Source organism: Bombina bombina, chromosome 6 (genome assembly GCF_027579735.1).
Source record: "Bombina bombina isolate aBomBom1 chromosome 6, aBomBom1.pri, whole genome shotgun sequence".
Classification (NCBI taxonomy): Eukaryota; Metazoa; Chordata; class Amphibia; order Anura; family Bombinatoridae; genus Bombina; species Bombina bombina.
The window spans coordinates 754674915-754692801 of record NC_069504.1 but is presented as its reverse complement, the minus strand read 5'-3'; the positions used below and the strand labels follow the sequence as shown (position 1 = coordinate 754692801).

The following is a 17887-nucleotide window of genomic DNA, read 5'->3' as shown; positions in this document are numbered from 1 at the left end:
TGCGCTAACCCCATGCGCGTAAAAAGCCAAAGTAAGAATATCACACACGTGATAATGTCTTCCCCCCTTGAAGTCAAAAGAGCAAAAAAGTGGGATAAAAACCCTACTCGTGCGCAAACCCGATTGCATATTCTCAAGTGTGCTAAACCGACATGAAAATATAAATATTTCACATTCCAATGTTCTTCACATAGAAGAATATGTTTTATTTATTAATAAATACATATATCTATCTATCTATCTATCTATATATATATATATGATGGTATTTTTGTAAAATATATATCTATACCTATATGTATATATAGATGATTATTTTTCAGTATAGATATATATAGGAATAAATTATCTATTTATAAATACTAAGAACATATTCCCATATGTGCAGAACATTGGAATGTGAAATATTTACAGTAACATACACAGTTTAACACTTTATTAAAAATTAATATTGCATAAATATGTTTTTACATGTTTTCATCTACTTAACTGCAAGCAAAGGAGATAAGATAAACAACACTTATAACAAAAGCTTTTTAAAGTAACAGTAAACAATTTATAATTACAAGACATTTTTAAAATGAATAAACATCTTAAACAGCAAAAACTTACAATTGTTTGTTTATTCACCAGGGAGTTGCTGGAAAGGACGGACTACCTGGGCATGCTGGACAGAGAGGAGAACCTGTAAGTTAAATAGAATATTTATCTCTCTATTATCTCTTTCTCTTATGTGTCTTCTCTCTCTCTTCTGTCTCTCCCTCTCTCTCTTCCGCCTCTCCTTCCCTCTCTTCTGTGTCTATCCCTCTCTCTCTTCTCCATCTCCCTCTCTCTTCTGTCTCTCACTCGTCTGTCTCTCTCGCTTTCTCTCTTCTGCCTCTCCCTCTCTCTCTTCTGTCTCTTCCTATCTCACTCTCTCTTCTGTCTCTCCCTCTTCTGTCTCTTCCTCTCTCTCTCTCTCTCTCTCTTCTGTCTCTCCCTCTCTCTCTTCTGTCTCCCCCTCTCTCTCTCTTCTGTCTCTCCCTCTCTCTCTTCTGTCTCTCCCCCTCTCTCTTCTGTCTCCCCCTCTCTCTCTCTTCTGTCTCTCCCTCTCTTCTGTCTCTCCCTCTCTTATGTCTCTCTCTCTCTCTTTTGTCTCTCCCTCTCTTCTCTCTCCCTCTCTTCTGTCTCTCCCTCTCTCTCTCTCCTGTCTCTCTCTCTTCTGTCTCTCCCTCTCTCTCTTCTGTCTCTCCCTCTCTCTCTTCTGTCTCTCCCACTCTCTCTTCAGTCACTCCCTCTCACTCTTCTGTCTCTCCCTCTCTCTCTCTTCTGTCTCTCTCTCTCTCATCTCTCTCCCTCTCTCTCTTCTGTCTTTTCCACTCTCTTCTGTATATCCCTCTCTCTCTCTCTTTTGTCTCTACCTCTTTCTTTTATCTCTTTCTCTCATCTGTCTCTCCCTCTCTCTTTTCTGTCTCTCCCTCTCTCTCTTCTGTCTCTCCATCTTTCTCTTCTGTCTCTCTTTCTCTCTCTTCAGTCTCTTCCGCTCTCTCTTCTGTTTCTCCCTCCTTTATACCCCTCTCTGTCTTCTGTCTCTCTCTCTCTCTTCTGTCTCTTCCTCTCTTCTGTCTCTCCCTCTCTCTCTTCTGTCTCTCCATCTCTCTCTTATCTGTCTCTCCCTCTCTTTCTTCTGTCTCTCCCTCTCTCTCTTTTTTCTCTTCCTCTCTCTCTCTCTCTCTCTCTCTCGTCTTTTTCTGTCACTCTCTCTCTTCTGTCTCTCCCTCTCTCTTTTCTGTCTCTCCCTCTCTCCTGTCTCTTCCTCTCTCTTCTGTCTCTCCCTCTCTCTTCTTTCTCTCCCTCTCTCTCTCTTCTGTTTCTCCCTCTCTCTTTTGTCTCTCCCTCTCTCTTTCTTCTGTCTCTCCCTCTCTCTTTCTTCTGTCTCTCTCTTCTGTCTCTTTCTCTCTCTTCTGTCTCTCCCACTCTCTTTCTTCTGTCTCTCCCTCTCTCTCTCTCTCTCTCTCTCTCTCTCTCTCTCTCTCTCTCTCTCTCTCTATCTCTCTTCTTTCTCTCCCTCTCTCCCTCTTCTGTCTCTTCCTCTCTCTCTTCTGTCTCTCCCTCTCTCTTTTGTCTCTCCCTCTCTCTCTTCTGTCTCTCCCTCTCTCTCTTCTGTCTCTCCCTCTCTCTTCTTTCTCTCCCTCTCTCTCTTCTGTTTCTCCCTCTCTCTTTTGTCTCTCCCTCTCTCTTCTGTCTCTCCCTCTCTCTCTCTTCTGTCTCTCCCTCTCTCTCTCTCTCTCTCTCTCTTCTGTCTCTTTATCTCTCTTCTGTCTCTCCCTCTCTTCTTTCTCTCCCTCTCTCTCTTCTGTTTCTCCCTCTCTCTTCTGTTTCTCCCTCTCTCTTCTGTTTCTCCCTCTCTCTTTTGTCTCTCCCTCTCTCTTCTGTCTCTCCCTCTCTCTCTTCTGTCTCTCCCTCTCTCTCTCTTCTTTCTATCCCTCTCTCTCTTCTGTCTCTCCCTCTCTCTCTTCTGTCTCTCCCTCTCTCTCTCTTCTGTTACTCCCTCTCTCTCTTCGGTCTCTCCCTCTCTCTTTCATCTCTCCCTCTCTCTCTTCCTCTCTCTCCTCTGTCTCTCCCTCTCTTCTGTCTTTTCTTCTCTCTCTTCTGTATCTTCATCTCTCTCTTCTGTCTCTCCCTCTCTTCTTTCTCTTCCTTTCTCTCTTCTGTCTCTCCCTCTCTCTCCCTCTTGCTCTCTCTCCTGTCTATCCCCGTTTCTATCATCTGTGTCTCTCTCTCTTCTGTCTCTCCCTCTCTCTCTTCTGTCTCGCCCTCTCTCTTTTGTCTCTCCCTCTCTCTTCTGTCTATCTCCCTCTCTCTCTTTTGTATCTCCCTCTCTTCTGTATCTTCCTCTCTTCTGTCTCTTCCTCTCTCTCTCTTCTGTCTCTTCCTCTCTCTCTTCTGTCTCTTCCTCTCTCTCTTTTGTCTCTTCCTCTCTCTCTTCTGTCTCTCCTTCTCTCTCTTCTGTCTCTCCCTCTCTCTTTTGTCTCTCCCTCTCTATCTTTTGTCTCTCCCTCTCTCTCTTCTGTCTCTTGCTCTCTCTCTTCTGTCTCTCCCTCTCTCTTCTGTCTCTCCCTCTCTCTCTTCTGTCTCTCCCTCTCTCTCTTCTGTCTCTCCCTCTCTCTTATATCTCTCCCTCTCTCTCTTCTGTATCTCCCTCTCTCTCTTCTGTCTCTCCCTCTCCCTCTTCTGTCTCTCCCTCTCTCTCTTCTGTCTCTCCCTCTCTCTTATATCTCTCCCTCTCTTCTGTATCTCCCTCTCTCTCTTCTGTCTCTCCCTCTCTCTCTCTCTCTCTCTCTCTCCTGCCTCTCCCTCTCTCTCTCTTCTGTCTCTCCCTCTCTCTCTCTCCTGTCTCTCCCCCTCTCTTCTGTGTATGTCTCTCTCTCTCTTCTGTCTCTCCCTCTCTCTCTTCTGTGTCTCCCTCTCTCTCTCTCTCTCTCTCCTGTCCCTATCTCTCTTATGTCTCTCCCCCTCTCTCTTTTCTGTGTGCCTCTTTCTAATTTCTGTCTCTCCCTCTCTTCTATCTATCTAAAATATATTTCATGCCTACTATGTGCTGCAAAACTATGCCCTCCCCCACCCAATATCCATGATATTGTTCTGTCTGAATGTAGCTGTATCAGTTGCTGTATAGTGTAGTGATGCCAGGAAGGGGACACCTAAGAACTATGACTCGAATGCATACTACATTTCTTAAGAAGTGTGTTTTTTTAACTCTTAAAACACCAGTTTTAAAGTAATGATTATTTATTTCTCAGGGATGCCAGTAACATACACACAGCAGTGATTTTATCCTGGTTGAATATCATTAGCACACAAAGACTAGTTATTCTGCTCTCTTCTTCACAATAATACATATAAAGTAGATAGTAGGTACCTTAGTACTGTTTTCTTATCCCCACGAAGTTTCTGCCCCACTAGGAAATTATTTCTTCTTTTCTATATCTCTCTCTCTCTATCTGTCTATATATCTATCTATCAATCTATATTTTTAATACGTGTAAGTGTGCATGTTAATTCATATTTGCAGACCAATGTATTATTCATCAACCATGTACACAATACATTTTTAATAATAGTAGCTTTGAATATTTTCTTTCACACAGGGATTTCAAGGCAAAACTGGTCTCCCAGGCCCTGCTGGAGTTGTAGGACCACAGGTATGTCTTATATTAATGGGCTCAGTATGATCAAATATCTGAGATAATTATGAGTTTTTACATTTTAGTTGCAATATTTGTATTGGTCTGTATTTGTATAAGCCTTTACTATCCCTTTAGTATGGCACTGTAGATACAATGGGGCCTATCTATAAAGCTCGAACGGAGCTTGAGGGTCCGTGTTTCTGGCGAGCCTGCAGGCTCGCCAGAAACAGAAGTTATGGAGCAGCGGTCACAAAGACCGCTGCTCCATTACCCTGTCCGCCTGCTCTGAGCAGACGGACAGGAATCGCCGGAATTCAACCCGATCGAGTACGATCGGGATGATTGACACCCTCCTGCTGGCTGCCGGTAGGCCGTGAGTCTGCAGGGGGCGGCGTTGCAGACTCAGCGATGGATTCAGCGATGTCTGTCGGACCTGATCCACACTGTCGGATCAGGTCCGACAGACATTTGGTAAATTGACCTCTATATCTTTTTTTCATATTAGTTTCTCTAATAATAGGATAAGAAATAACAATATGTATAAATCTGTTTAATTGATATGGATACAGAGAGCTAAATTATATAATAATACAAATGTTCACAATCTTATTTAAATATAGACAACAATATTTAATTTTATCTTGCTGTATGGGTACAGAAGGGTTAACTTGCGTAAAGACAGCCCTATACCTCCCTATTTCTTTCTCTGGTGAGATCTTTCACTAAGCTCAATGGCGCCATCTTGCTGTCTATAAATTAATCCCATCTGTACAACACTTGCTGACAGCAGCCTGGCAACATGTAAAAATTACATTTTCCTGACACTATTTTTTATGAATAAATATTTCTGTCAACGCTTCAGTAGTAAACCATATCTTAGATACATATTTCTGTTAGTGATAAAAAAAATAGTGCCTGCCTATTGTTGAATTTCCTTTCTTAAAGGAATATAAAGATAGAATTTGTAGTGCACTCCAAATCAGATTCCATTTGAAGCAATTATATTGTTTAAAAAAATATGATCATAGCTTTAGTGATAACTTTTTTTATCTTCTACGGCCACTTGTTGATTTAGTGGTAGACTGGGTGCATGCGCATTCTACTTTTGTGCTCTAAATCTTGGTAGTGATGCGTTGACATCACCTACATTTTTTAACATGCACATGCACACACCCTACCGTGTCTTGTGCAGAAGAAAATGTATTACCAAAGCTGTAATATGTATATTACAAAAATGTTTCTAATTTAATTTGAGTGTATTCTACTAATTAAGGATATTAATAATTATAAAAATCACTTTGATTTTATTTTTCAGGGCAATTCAGGAGAAACAGGACCTATGGGTGAAAGAGGTCATCCAGGTTCACCAGGATCACCTGGAGAGCAAGGACTGCCAGGAGCTGCAGGGCGAGAAGGAGCAAAGGTAAATTTATTATCTTCAAAGGATTACAAAATGGGAGTCACAGCTCCTCCCCGTATTCATGGAGAAGTAGTAGTGGACATAAAGGGACACTGAACCCAATTTTTTTCTTTCCTGATTCTGATAGAACATGCAATTTTAAGCAACGTTCTAATTTACTCCTATTATCAATTTGTTTTCGTTCACTTAGTATCTTTTATTGAAAAAGCAGGAATGTTATCTTACGAGCCGGCCCATTTTTGGTTCAGAACCCTGGATAGCTCTTGCTGATTGATGGCTGCATTTATCCACCAATCAGCAAGCGCTACCTAGATGCTGAACCAAAGATGGGCCAGATTGTAAGCTTACATTCTTGCTTTTTCAAATAAAGATACCAAATAAAGATACCAAGAGAACAAAGAAAAATGTATAATAGGAGTAAAATAGAAAGTTGCTTATAATTTCATGCTCTATCTAAATCATGAAAGAAAAAAATGTGGGTTCAGTATCCCTTTTAAGGACCAGTAAATACAGTAGATGTGCATAACTAACAAATGCATGCTACAAAGACAATGCAATATCACTTGGTCGGACCTTCAAATGAGTAGCAGATTATTTCTGACAAATTTCAAAGTTATGTCTATTTCCACTCATAAATGCATATACGTATATGCTGTGAATTCTTGCACATGCTTAGAAGAAGCTGGTGACTCAAAGTGTAAATATAAAAAGACTGTGCACATTTTGTGAAAGGAAGTAAAAGTTGTTTAAAATTGCATGTTCTATCTGAATCATTAAAGTTTAATTTTGACTTAAGTGTCCCTTTAATTAATTCACATTTTTAAAAGGACATTCTGGTAAAAATTTAAATGCACATAGATGAATTACATCTTTGAATAGAAGCATATTTGCAATATACATTTATTAGCAAAAATGCTTCTAGTAAAAGTTATTACTGTTTTAGGGGCCGATTTATGAAAGTGCGAGCAGACATGATATGATGTAGCGTATCATGTCCACCGCACATCGATAAATGCCGACAGCATACGCTGTCGGCATTTATCATTGCACAAGCAGTTCTTGTGAACTGCTTGTGCTATGCCGCCGTCTGCAGATTCACAGCCAATCGGCCGCTAGCAGGGGGTGTCAATCAGCCAGATCGTATAGGATCGGGCGGAATGATGTCGACAGCCTCAGAGCAGGCGGACAAGTTATGAAGCAGCGGTCTTTAGACCTCTGCTTCATAACTGCTGTTTTCGGCGAGCCTGAAGGCTTGTGCGGAAAAAGGGCATCAAGCTCTATTCGGAGCTTGATAATTCGGCCCCCAATGTGTTAACATTTTTCTCTACACATGCATGTGAAACATAGATAGATATTCTCAGTGCACCAGCATTTAAAATATTGCAGCTGCTCAGAGCACCAGTGGGGCTTGTATCATATGATAGCAACATCCACTGCACACGGTAATTGACTAATTAAACCATGTAACGGAAATAAAAGACAAAGGCTCCAAAGAGGTGAAATAAAAAGTCTTGTATTCAGTAACTTAGTTTGGCAAAAGCGGTTACAACAGGCAATTCAGCAATTCTAGCAGGTCAAACGCGTTTCATATATATTAAACTTCTTCAGTGACCATCATGCACTATTGCCCATAATGCAGCACTATTTAAAGGGTAAGCAAACACACTCCCTCTTTAGTTAAACCAATCAAATTACAAGAAGTGCTGCATTATGTATACTACGAATACTGTGTTAAGTGACAGCAAAATACATTTCTTTATTTATACAAACTGAAAACAATATACTAAACCCAATAATATAATTTCTTAACTCACATATTAACTTTCAGAAAAGGAATTAAATCTGATTCAAAAAATAGAAAATAAAAAAGCCTAATTTAACTACTTTAGGTATCCACAAATAATTTTACATCCCATTCAGAATTTAGCCCTACTGGCATTCTGGTATCCAGCTGAAAGATCCAGAAAACCTCTCTTTTACTGAGAGTATTACATCTATTACCTCCTCTTGGATGTCTGGCAATCAGCTGGATACCCTGGAATGTCAGCAGGGAACTGTCAGAGTCGTGTTCTTTTCTGAAATGTAGGGAGACAGGTGTAGTGGACTCTGGATCTTCTATGGAACGCAAGTGTTCCAAAAAACGATCTTTTAGAGCCCGTGTCGTTTGACCGACATACTGCCTATAGCACCCCCTACAGGTCAGAAGGTATATGACATAGCAAGAATTGCATGTTATATGCTCCTGTATCTTGAATTGTTTTTCATTAGCAGTAGACACAAAATTTTGACCAAAGGTAGCATAAGTGCAAGATTTACACCTCCTACTACCACATTTGTAAAAACCTGGTTTAATAGACAACCAATTTTGGCTAGAAATTTTAGGCAACATAGAGGGAGACAAGATCCCTCTTAATGTTTTTGCTTTACGTGACACAAATACTATTCCATCCTGGACTATGTCACATAGTTTGTCATCTGTTTCTAGGATAGGTAATGCTTTACGAATAATGCCACAAATTTGGGCATATTCTTCACTATACGTAGTGATAAACTTGGGCTGACGAAATCTCTCATTTCTTTCCACTTTCTTTTTCTCAAGTAAAGTAGACCTATCCATATCATCAACTTCCTTTTTAATAGACTCTATTGTCTCTCTACAATACCCTCTGTGTATAAGTCTATTTGTCAATTCTGCAGAGTGTGATTGATAACTTTGTTCATTTGTGCAATTACGTTTGATCCTGATATATTGGCTTTTTGGGATAGAACGAATTGTATGTTTTGGATGGCAAGACTGTGCATTGAGAATAGTATTCCCTGCAATCTCTTTGCGAAATAATTCAACATCTATTGATTTATTTGTTACATTAGACACCAGTCTAATATCCAAAAATGGCATGGAGTCTCTGTTAAATTCTAATGTAAATTTCAAATTCATCAAATTATTCTGTAGATATTCTGAAAATTGTTCTATCAAATGTACTGGTCCCCTCCAGACTATCAATATATCGTCATTATAACGACCGTAATAATGGATATATTCTTTGAAGGGATTTCCATCTCCATAGACGTGGGACAGCTCCCACCAACCCATGTACAGGTTGGCATAAGAGGGGGCAAATTTGTGGGTTTGTATCATACCAGCAATTAACAAATTGAGTAATTACCAGATGGTACAAGCACCTTAGGCTCTCGGCGCAAGTGCTTTGTTTAAAATGCTGGTGCACGGTGCATACTTAAATACACTTTTGAAACAGCCATAGCTTTTATTAGAAGCATTTTTGCTAACACATGTATATTACAAAAATGCTCTTATTCAAAAGTAAATTTTAATTTTGTCTGGAATGTCCCTTTAACTGGATAACTGAGAAAAGAAAATAGTGCATGATAATATTTTACATATATGCAATTAATGTACAAAAGCATAATATAAGAATTATACAATTTGAATTGCATTTTTCTGCCTATTTGGACATCAAATGTTTAGCAGCAACTGATAAATAATAACAATAAGTATAAAATGTTATGATGATAGAATGTTACTTTTGGAACTTTGAAAAATGAACTTAAAGTGAAGGTCCATTTTGATGAATTAGTGCCCGGTTTTTAATAAACCGATTAAAAACAAGGGCACTTTAATTCAGTAAACTTGACATTTCACTGTTTTCTTCAAAAACGTAGCTTTTAATCCTGAATGCCGCTCCAGCGATTCCCCCGGCCGTCAGAGACCTCTGCAGACATCAGAAATAACGAATCAGGCTTCCTCCAATCACAGCTTCCCCCCCCCATGGGTATCTTGGCCTGATGCAACGCTGTGATTGGAGGAAGCCGGATTCATCATTTTGGACCCGCAAAGACGGGTTGCAAGGGGCGGAGGAAATGTTGGTGGAGTGGCTGCCAGGATTAAAAGGTAAGTTTTTGAAGAAAACAGTAAAATGTCAATTTTTATGAATTAAAGTGCCCTTGTTTTTAATAGGTTTATTAAAAATCGGGCACTAATTCATCAAAATGGACCGTCACTTTAAAGTGACAGTAAACTCAAAATTAAACGGTTATGATTCGGATAGAGCATGCAATTTTAAACAACTTTTCAATTTACTTCTGTTATCAAATTTGCTTTGTTCTCATGGCACCTTTTATTGAAGAGTAAAACTAGGTAGGCTCATAAGAGCTCAGGAGTGTGCATGTGTCTTTAGTACCCTATGGCAGCAGTGTTTTTGCAACATTGTATAACAAAGCTACAAATAATGTTGCAAAACACTGCTGCCATAGAGTACTAAAGGCACATGCACACTCCTGAGTTCTTATGAGTCTACCTAGCTTTACTCTTCAATAAAAGATACCAAGGGAACAAAGCAAATTTGATAACAGAAGAAAATTGGAAAGTTGTTTAAAAGTGCATGCTCTATCCAAATCATGAACGTTTAATTTTTACTTTACTGTCCCTTTAAAAATGAATGTCAAATGTTCTAGAACAATTTCACAGTCACTTTGTAGATCAACAAATACGGTCAACTTTATTTTTTAACTAATATGTCAATCACTTTTGTACATAATGAATACTAACAGGAAAATGGAATAGTTCAAAGAATGTCATGTGTGGTAAAATAATAGAAAAATCATCCAGTGTAAATGAATAAATAAAAAAAATCTTAAAGTAAAAAAAAAAGAAAGAAAAAAAGGGAAGTCATGAATGTAAAAAGTTAAGGATGGAATATGGTCACAGCTAAAGTCAGATAATAATGGGTCTAGCCCGGTCCCCGAGCAAGATGTTTCATTTGGAATGACTTATAAGAAGATAGGAGTTTCACTGTTCCTTTAACTAGTCCTAGAGGAGAAAATCAGTTAGTATATAAGCCTGATTATATCATGTGTGCTATAATAAAATTGTTTTTTTTTAAAAAAAAAACCTGGGCTGTATGTAATTATTGACTACTACTAATATTTTATATGTTTTATAGCACCCCAGCAAAGTGTTGAAATTAATTTGAACGTGAATAGGTGTGAATTATGGAAAAAGTGTAGTAGAAATAAAGGGTAAATATGTTGTTTAATAAAAATAAACCAATGGAAATATATGATTTTGAGTCAATACAGCTCTCATGTCTATACAAGAACTATAGTGGAAGATACCTTTCAGTGGACCAGACAATACGTATCTACTGTTAGTTTCAACATGCTAAATATTTAAAGAGCATTTGACAAGTGTTATATTATTCACCCATGGAATCACAATATTTTTCCCATATTCTTTCCCATGTTCCTTGACAGGGTGACCCTGGTCCAGGGGGAATCCCAGGAAAGAGTGGTCCTCAAGGATTAAGAGGTTTTCCAGGTGCTCGGGGTATTGCAGGAGAACTAGTAAGTATCATTTGTGCATAATAATTAGGTTCATAATAAATTACAATAAAGCATCCAATACTATACATTTTTCAGGGAACTCAAGTAGCAAAGGCCAAACATTAGCATTTATACATTCTGAATAAAATAGTTGCGATTTGTGGGTGTGCATGCGTTTTGTTCTCTTAGTATCCTTTGTTAAAGAGTAAATTTATGTAGGCTCAGGAGAGCAATGCACAACTGGGAGCTAGCTGAACACATCCAGTGAAACACTGTCAAGATATATATATATATATATATATATATATATATATATATATATATATATATATAGCAACAAATCCAAGCTAGCTCTCAGTACATTGCGGCTCCTGACTTAATTCTGACTTTATCATTCCTTTAAATGGGAAAACAGAGGTGGGAACAGATTCAGAGAGATTTTAAACCACAAACTTAAAAGCAGTGAAAGGGCTTAGAGTAGTGGTACACAATTAATAAGGGGAATGGATCATTTAAGCTTTGTGAGTAGTTAGCGAAACTGGGTCTGTTTACTCTAAAAAAGAAGGAGCTTAAGTGATAATATGTGTTACGGGACCGGGGAGATTGTACCCTGGGGTGAGGTCAAGAGCAGTCCTGCCGTGTTGAAAACCCTTCTCCATGTGCCACCAGAGACCTCCAGGGACCACTGTGTCTGCTTTTGGGAGTGCTACTCAGCTAGTAGCGTTATCCGCAGTGATTAAGCTCTGTAGTGAAAGAAGCTCTTTCCCTTCCATACAAACAACAGACAAGGCTTCGTGCAGTAGAGCAACTCATTTTAATGGTCAAGACACAGGGTTTTTAAGCAGTAAAAGGTGTGAAATTTAAACATGCAGAAGCCAATTACATACAGCCCCATGCTCTGCTCCCTTGTGTCCAAATCTCACCGGGAGATAAGCTTTCCCGAGCATAACAATTAGCGCCACCCCCTTTATGTCCGGTAATGTTAATGGTGAAGCACCCGGCTTCTAAAGGGAGCGCCCCCAAGTGTTTGGTATCATTTAGTGAGGGGATGAGGAACAGAGTTTAATAGGGCAGAAAGAAAATAAATAAAGAGACGTAGCTAGGAACCGTATTTTTACCTCGGAGTGGCTGGGCTGTAGAAGAAGCAACAGGCTTTGTGTCACAATATAATTAGCTATTAATGTTCTAAACAAGGTGTCCCTGGTTCAGAAACATACTGTATTCTGTGCAGATATCAGGAGTACTAGATAAAACTAATTGAAGAATCACATTGTTAGCTCTGGTTGTACATTACCAAAACCTCTTGTGGTGTTATATGTTTAAAAAATAAACACAAGAAACATTATGATATATATATATATATATGTTTATCAATCACGTGCTTTGTTTAATTTCTTCTAGGGAGCAGCCGGATTAAAAGGTGGGGAAGGGCCTATAGGTTCTGCTGGACCATCTGTAAGTACCCCTAAATATTCATTGTTGAAAATGTTTATTGTGTTAACTAGAAAAATGTTGTATGTTGCTCATTAATAATTGCACACAGTAAATATTTGTTTTTAAATTGACACTATTATGGGTAGTTAGTAACATTCAACAGAAAATATATTTCTCAACAGTAAAACAGCTAGAATATTTAGAATAAATTTGTAAAAGCACGGCTTTACTGAAAATGCATTTTCCACAAAAATATAATGCAATGTGCCATCTGAAGAATTCTTTAGCCTATCATAAGGCTTAAAAATGGTATAGAAAGGTCTAAATTGAAATCTGCGTGGGTGCATTTCAATTTTAAATAGAAACGTTTATGCAGTATACTACAGTTAGCAAAAATGCTTTTAGTAAAAGTTATTACTGTAGTTCAGTGGCATACGCACATATGCTATGAGGGTCCATGCACCAGTAATAAAGTTCAGAGAGTTGGCTGTGGTGTATATTCTATGAGGCCCATTTATCAAGCTCGAATGGAGCTTGAGGGCCCGTGTTTCTGGCGAGACTTCAGACTCGCCAGAAACGCAAGTTATGGAGCAGCTCCATAACCTGTCCGCCTGCTCTGCTGGCGGCGTTTGGCCGTGAGTCTGCAGGGGGCGGTGTTGCACCAGCAGCTCACAAGAGCTGCTGGTGCAATGCTGAATACGGAGAGCGTATTGCTCTCCACATTCAGCGATGTCTGTCGGACCTGATCCACACTGTCGGATCAGGTCCGATAGACCTTTGATAAATAGGCCTCTATCTGTTAAAACTTAATTTGTATCCTACAAGCCCCTGCAGACTCTCTTTGAATACTGTTGCACAGACCCTCACAGCATATGCGAGTAAATAAAATAGTACTTACTTTTACTAGAATAATTTTTGCTAATGTAAGTATATTGCAACAATGTTTATATTTAAAATTGAAATGCACCCATGCACATTTCATTTTTGAACTTTAATTAAAGCAGCCCCCTTTAATTAAAGCAGCCCACAAAAGGGGCTTTCTGTTTCTTGTTTTCAGACATATAAATTAAAATATAAATAGGAAGATTAAAGGGACATTAAACACTAATTAATGTTAGATAGAATGATGCATTCAAATAAAAGATTAGTCTGAGAATAACATGTAGATGTATTCTTATAGTTTCATTAGTTTAAATAGTGACAAAATAAGTGTAAAGTTATAGGGGCATATTTATCAAGCTCCGTATGGAGCTTGAAGCCCCGTGTTTCTGTCTCCAGAAACACAAGTTATGTGCTCTGATGCGGCGGACAGACATTGCCGAAAATCAACCCGATCCAATACGATCGGGTTGATTGACATCCCCTGCATGTCCGCTCGCACATTAATCTGCAGGGAGCGGTGTTGCAACAGCAGTTCACCAGAACTGCTGGTGCAATGAAAAATGCAGAGAGTGTATGCTGTCGACATTTATCAATGTGCGGCAGACATGATCCGCAATATCGGATCATGTCCACTCGCACATTAATAAATAGGCCCCATCGTGTCTATAAAGCAATGGGAGCTGCCATGTTGTAACTTAGGTTACCTTCTATGCTGTGGCCAATTAGGGACAGTTATAAATAGGTCACAAGAGTGTGTAGCCAATGGCTGTGTGGAATATAACAGTGTTCTGTACCTCCACTTCTAACAGGAACTGAAATTCTCACAATTTCAGCATGGAATTACAGGAAAAGGGGACAAAATATATATATATAATGATAGAATATTGCAGAATATTTTTAATATATTTTAAATATAAATATATATATATATATATATATATATATATATATATATATTTATATTACCATCTCAAAGTGTTTAATGCTCTTTTAAGATATGAGTTACTTTTTAAGGAGCTGGAATGAACTAACCTATATGTTCAAACATATGTTTCCTTGGTTTTGCTCAATGGCTAACTCATGTTGGTCCATTCTCTGTTGTTAGAGAAAGTTGTCTCCTTCAGAGCATTGCATTTATTTATTGCTTATAAAATAGGATACACTCTTTAACCTGCATCCCCACCATTTTCCAAGTTCCCAAAATAAGCCTTTGATAATGGTAAAAAGTTAGACCAAGAACAGTAAGGGAAGAATTTCAGGGAGATAATAACATAAAAATCAACAGTACAAAACATCAAAATAGCTTCAGCTTCTATTAAATTAGTCAAACTTCTAAGGCTTTAATTTATCCTAACTCTAAAAATTCATGCTAAATAAACTGATGCATGTATAAAATTATATATTCTTATTCCATTCACAACTCCCTGTAAATATTCATTTATTTTGCTTCTTTTGCTTAGGGGCCTGCAGGGGAAAGGGGTCCAAATGGACCAGCTGGGGGCATTGGTCTTCCTGGACGTCCCGGAGGACAGGGGCCACCAGGACCCATAGGAGAAAAAGGCAACCCGGTAAGTTACAGAATGAAGAGGACCCTATGTTATGGACCTCTATATGGACTATATTTTAATTCAAATGAATTGTAAAGTTGTGATGATAAATAACCAGATTGTAAAATGAGGATAATTTGGAGATGAATTATGGACTAGATAGCAGATTTGCTTAAACATACAGCCCTCTCCATTTTGTATTGAACCGACTACAAAGAACAACATATATACAGGAGATGCTGAAGAGCAAGTCAGTTAATTTTCTTATTGTAATGACCTAGGACTCCAGTGTTCTTAAAAATTGTTGGGACATCAGTGTTTAGCTTTAAGATGAGATGTTGAAACATAGGTCAGAGATGAAAAATGCTTGAGATCAGTTGCACAAAACTGTTTATTGGACGTATAGATGTGTTAATAGTATTTATTTTACTGTAAAATAATTTTTCCCTTAATGTGTTTCCAATCACTTGTTATTACAGCAGCAGAGTATAAAATGCATGATAAATTGATCATTTAGCTTTATTCTTGTATATTAAAAAGTTTTGTTCTTTGATACCACAGCCCATCAAAAGGGGTTGAGCTTCCAAGGAATACAGCCGAGAGCTGGAGTTCCTGAGCTCCAGGCATCTGTCCGCATATGAAAACGGAGTGTGATCGGTGCGGTCCAGCAGAGGAGGGAGGGAGTGGGAGGGCCCTACACTGTGGCAAAATAATATAAAGGGAAAGGGAGGGATGGAGCAGCTACACTACAGAAAAAGGGGGTGAGGGATCCCTAAACTAAGGATCGTGGAGGGTGGGGGACCACTAAACTACAGAAAAAAAATGTATTAAAAAATGTTGATATAAAAAGGGTTTAATAGGTTCTAGCAGACAGCTGCCAGTACCTAAGATGGTGGGCAATAGTTAGAGGAGGGAGGGTTAGAAAGCTGTTTGGGAGGGATCAGAAAGATTGGAGGGTAAGGGGGATACTACACTGCAGAAAACAGATTTTTTTCTTATTAAAAAAAAAAGCCTTAAATTGTCATATTGGCAGACGGTCTGCCAGTACCTAAGATGCCTGGAAGCATTATGCTCATGAGAGCGAGCTTCAATAGGAGCTTTGTTCTGATGCCATCATACACGGGCAGCATATGTAAATATATAGGTATATACACATATTAACACATAAATGACATATGTATATAAGCATATACATATATATTTACAGGGAACACACAGTTCCCATAGAACACAATGTAAAGGCACTTTTTAGTGCCATTGTTTTTTTCTAACACCCCACAGCCGCCGAGTATAAACTGCTAAGTACAGTTTTGTTTTGTTTTTTAAATGCTACATTTTGTTTTTATTTTAAAGAAAACGAACACTTAAGTTTGGGGGCTACTGGGGACATTTAGAAAATTAACCAGAGGTCTAACTGGAAGGAGTGCAGAGCTGGACACCACCATGTATCTCTGCCATCTGGTTAAGACAAATATGCAAAACTCCCAACCATTCCAGATATTGAGTGATTGTTTAGAGGTCTAGCTGTTGTCCCTCCCACAATTTGCCCATTCAGGGCAAATGTTCTGGTTTCCAAAGACAGCCCTGGCCCCACTAATAACATGTACACCCCACCCATGGCAAATACATGGGCCAATCCTATATATCATGGTTCCTCCCACAAAACATTTGTAGGCCACTTCCCACAAATCACCCTCTCTCAGAAAGCCACTGAGAAATGTTTCGAGGTACAAAAATATGATGCAGTTATTAGCTATAATTGTTAAAGCTGGTGAGTTTAGACAACAGTGGCGCAAGCGTGGGAACCTGCGCCGCCCGTAATTTCACCTCGCACATGGGGGTATTACATAAACCCTGCCGGCAGTTCATAAAGTGCCGTAAGTCGGATAAACTAGCAATGTCCAGAAATGAGCTTAAGTACAAATTTCTGGATTTGCCAGTGACTTACGGCAATATAGAAACTGTCGGCGCCTAAGAAAAGTAAAGAAAATAACAAATCTCCCTTAAAAATCTAACACGCCTCCCAAAAATAAGCCCGACACGTAAAACCCCTATATCCCCCCCTCTCATTACTAATATTAAATGTATTAACCCCTAGACCGACAACCCCTTTAAACCCACACCACAAGTAATAACTCAAATATTAACCCCTAAACCGCCATAGCCCACAACGCAATTAACCTATTCAAGTATTAACCCCTAAACAGCCATAGCCCACATAGGCTATTAAATGTATTAACCCCTAATCTGCCGCCGCCATCGTCACCACTATAATAAAGTTATTAACCCCTAAACCTAAGTCAAACCCTAACACCCCCCTAACTTAAATATTATTTAAACAAATCTAAATAAATTTACTATTATTAACTAAATTATTCCTATTTAAAACTAAATACTTACCTATAAAATAAACCCTGAAATAGATACAATATAATTAATAATTACATTGTAGCTATTTTAGGATTTATTTTTATTTTACAGGCAACTTTGTATTTATTTTAACTAGGTACAATAGTTATTAAATAGTTATTAACTATTTAATTGCTACCTAGTTAAAATAAAGACTAATTTACCTGTAAAATAAATCCTAACCTAAGTTACAATTACACCTAACACTGCACTATCATTAAATAAATTAAATTAACTACAATTAGCTAAAATTAAATACAATTAAATAAAATAAACTAAAGTACAAAACCCCCCCACTAAATTACAGAAAATAAAAGAAGTTTAAACTAATTACACCTAATCTAAGCCCCCTAATAAAATAAAAAAGCCCCCCAAAATAATAAAATTCCCTACCCTATACTAAATTACAAATAGCCCTTAAAAGGGCTTTTTTGCGGGGCATTGCCCCAAAGTAATCAGCTCTTTTACCTGTAAAAAAAGAAATACAACCCCCCCAACATTAAAACCCACCACCCACACACCCAACCCACCCAATACCCCCTTAAAAAAACCTAACACTAACCCCTTGAAGATCACCCTACCTTGAGCCGTCTTCACCCAGCCGGGCAGAAGTCTTCATCCGATCTGGGCAGAAGTCTTCATCGAATCTGGGCAGAAGAGGTCCTCCATCTGGGCAGAAGTCTTCA

The 17887-nt window shown here is 38.5% G+C and overlaps 1 protein-coding gene across 2 annotated transcripts in view; it reads left to right on the top strand.

Annotated features, from left to right (window-relative positions):
• The window catches only part of COL5A3 (collagen type V alpha 3 chain), a 295561-nt gene that overhangs the window by 228043 nt on the left and 49631 nt on the right, over positions 1-17887 (top strand). For both annotated transcript variants that reach the window (XM_053718030.1, XM_053718029.1), the window contains 6 exons: positions 634-687; positions 4131-4184; positions 5485-5592; positions 10861-10950; positions 12331-12384; positions 14706-14813. In XM_053718030.1, the coding sequence (XP_053574005.1) occupies positions 634-687; positions 4131-4184; positions 5485-5592; positions 10861-10950; positions 12331-12384; positions 14706-14813 (468 nt within the window). The remainder of the gene's footprint in view (positions 1-633; positions 688-4130; positions 4185-5484; positions 5593-10860; positions 10951-12330; positions 12385-14705; positions 14814-17887) is intronic.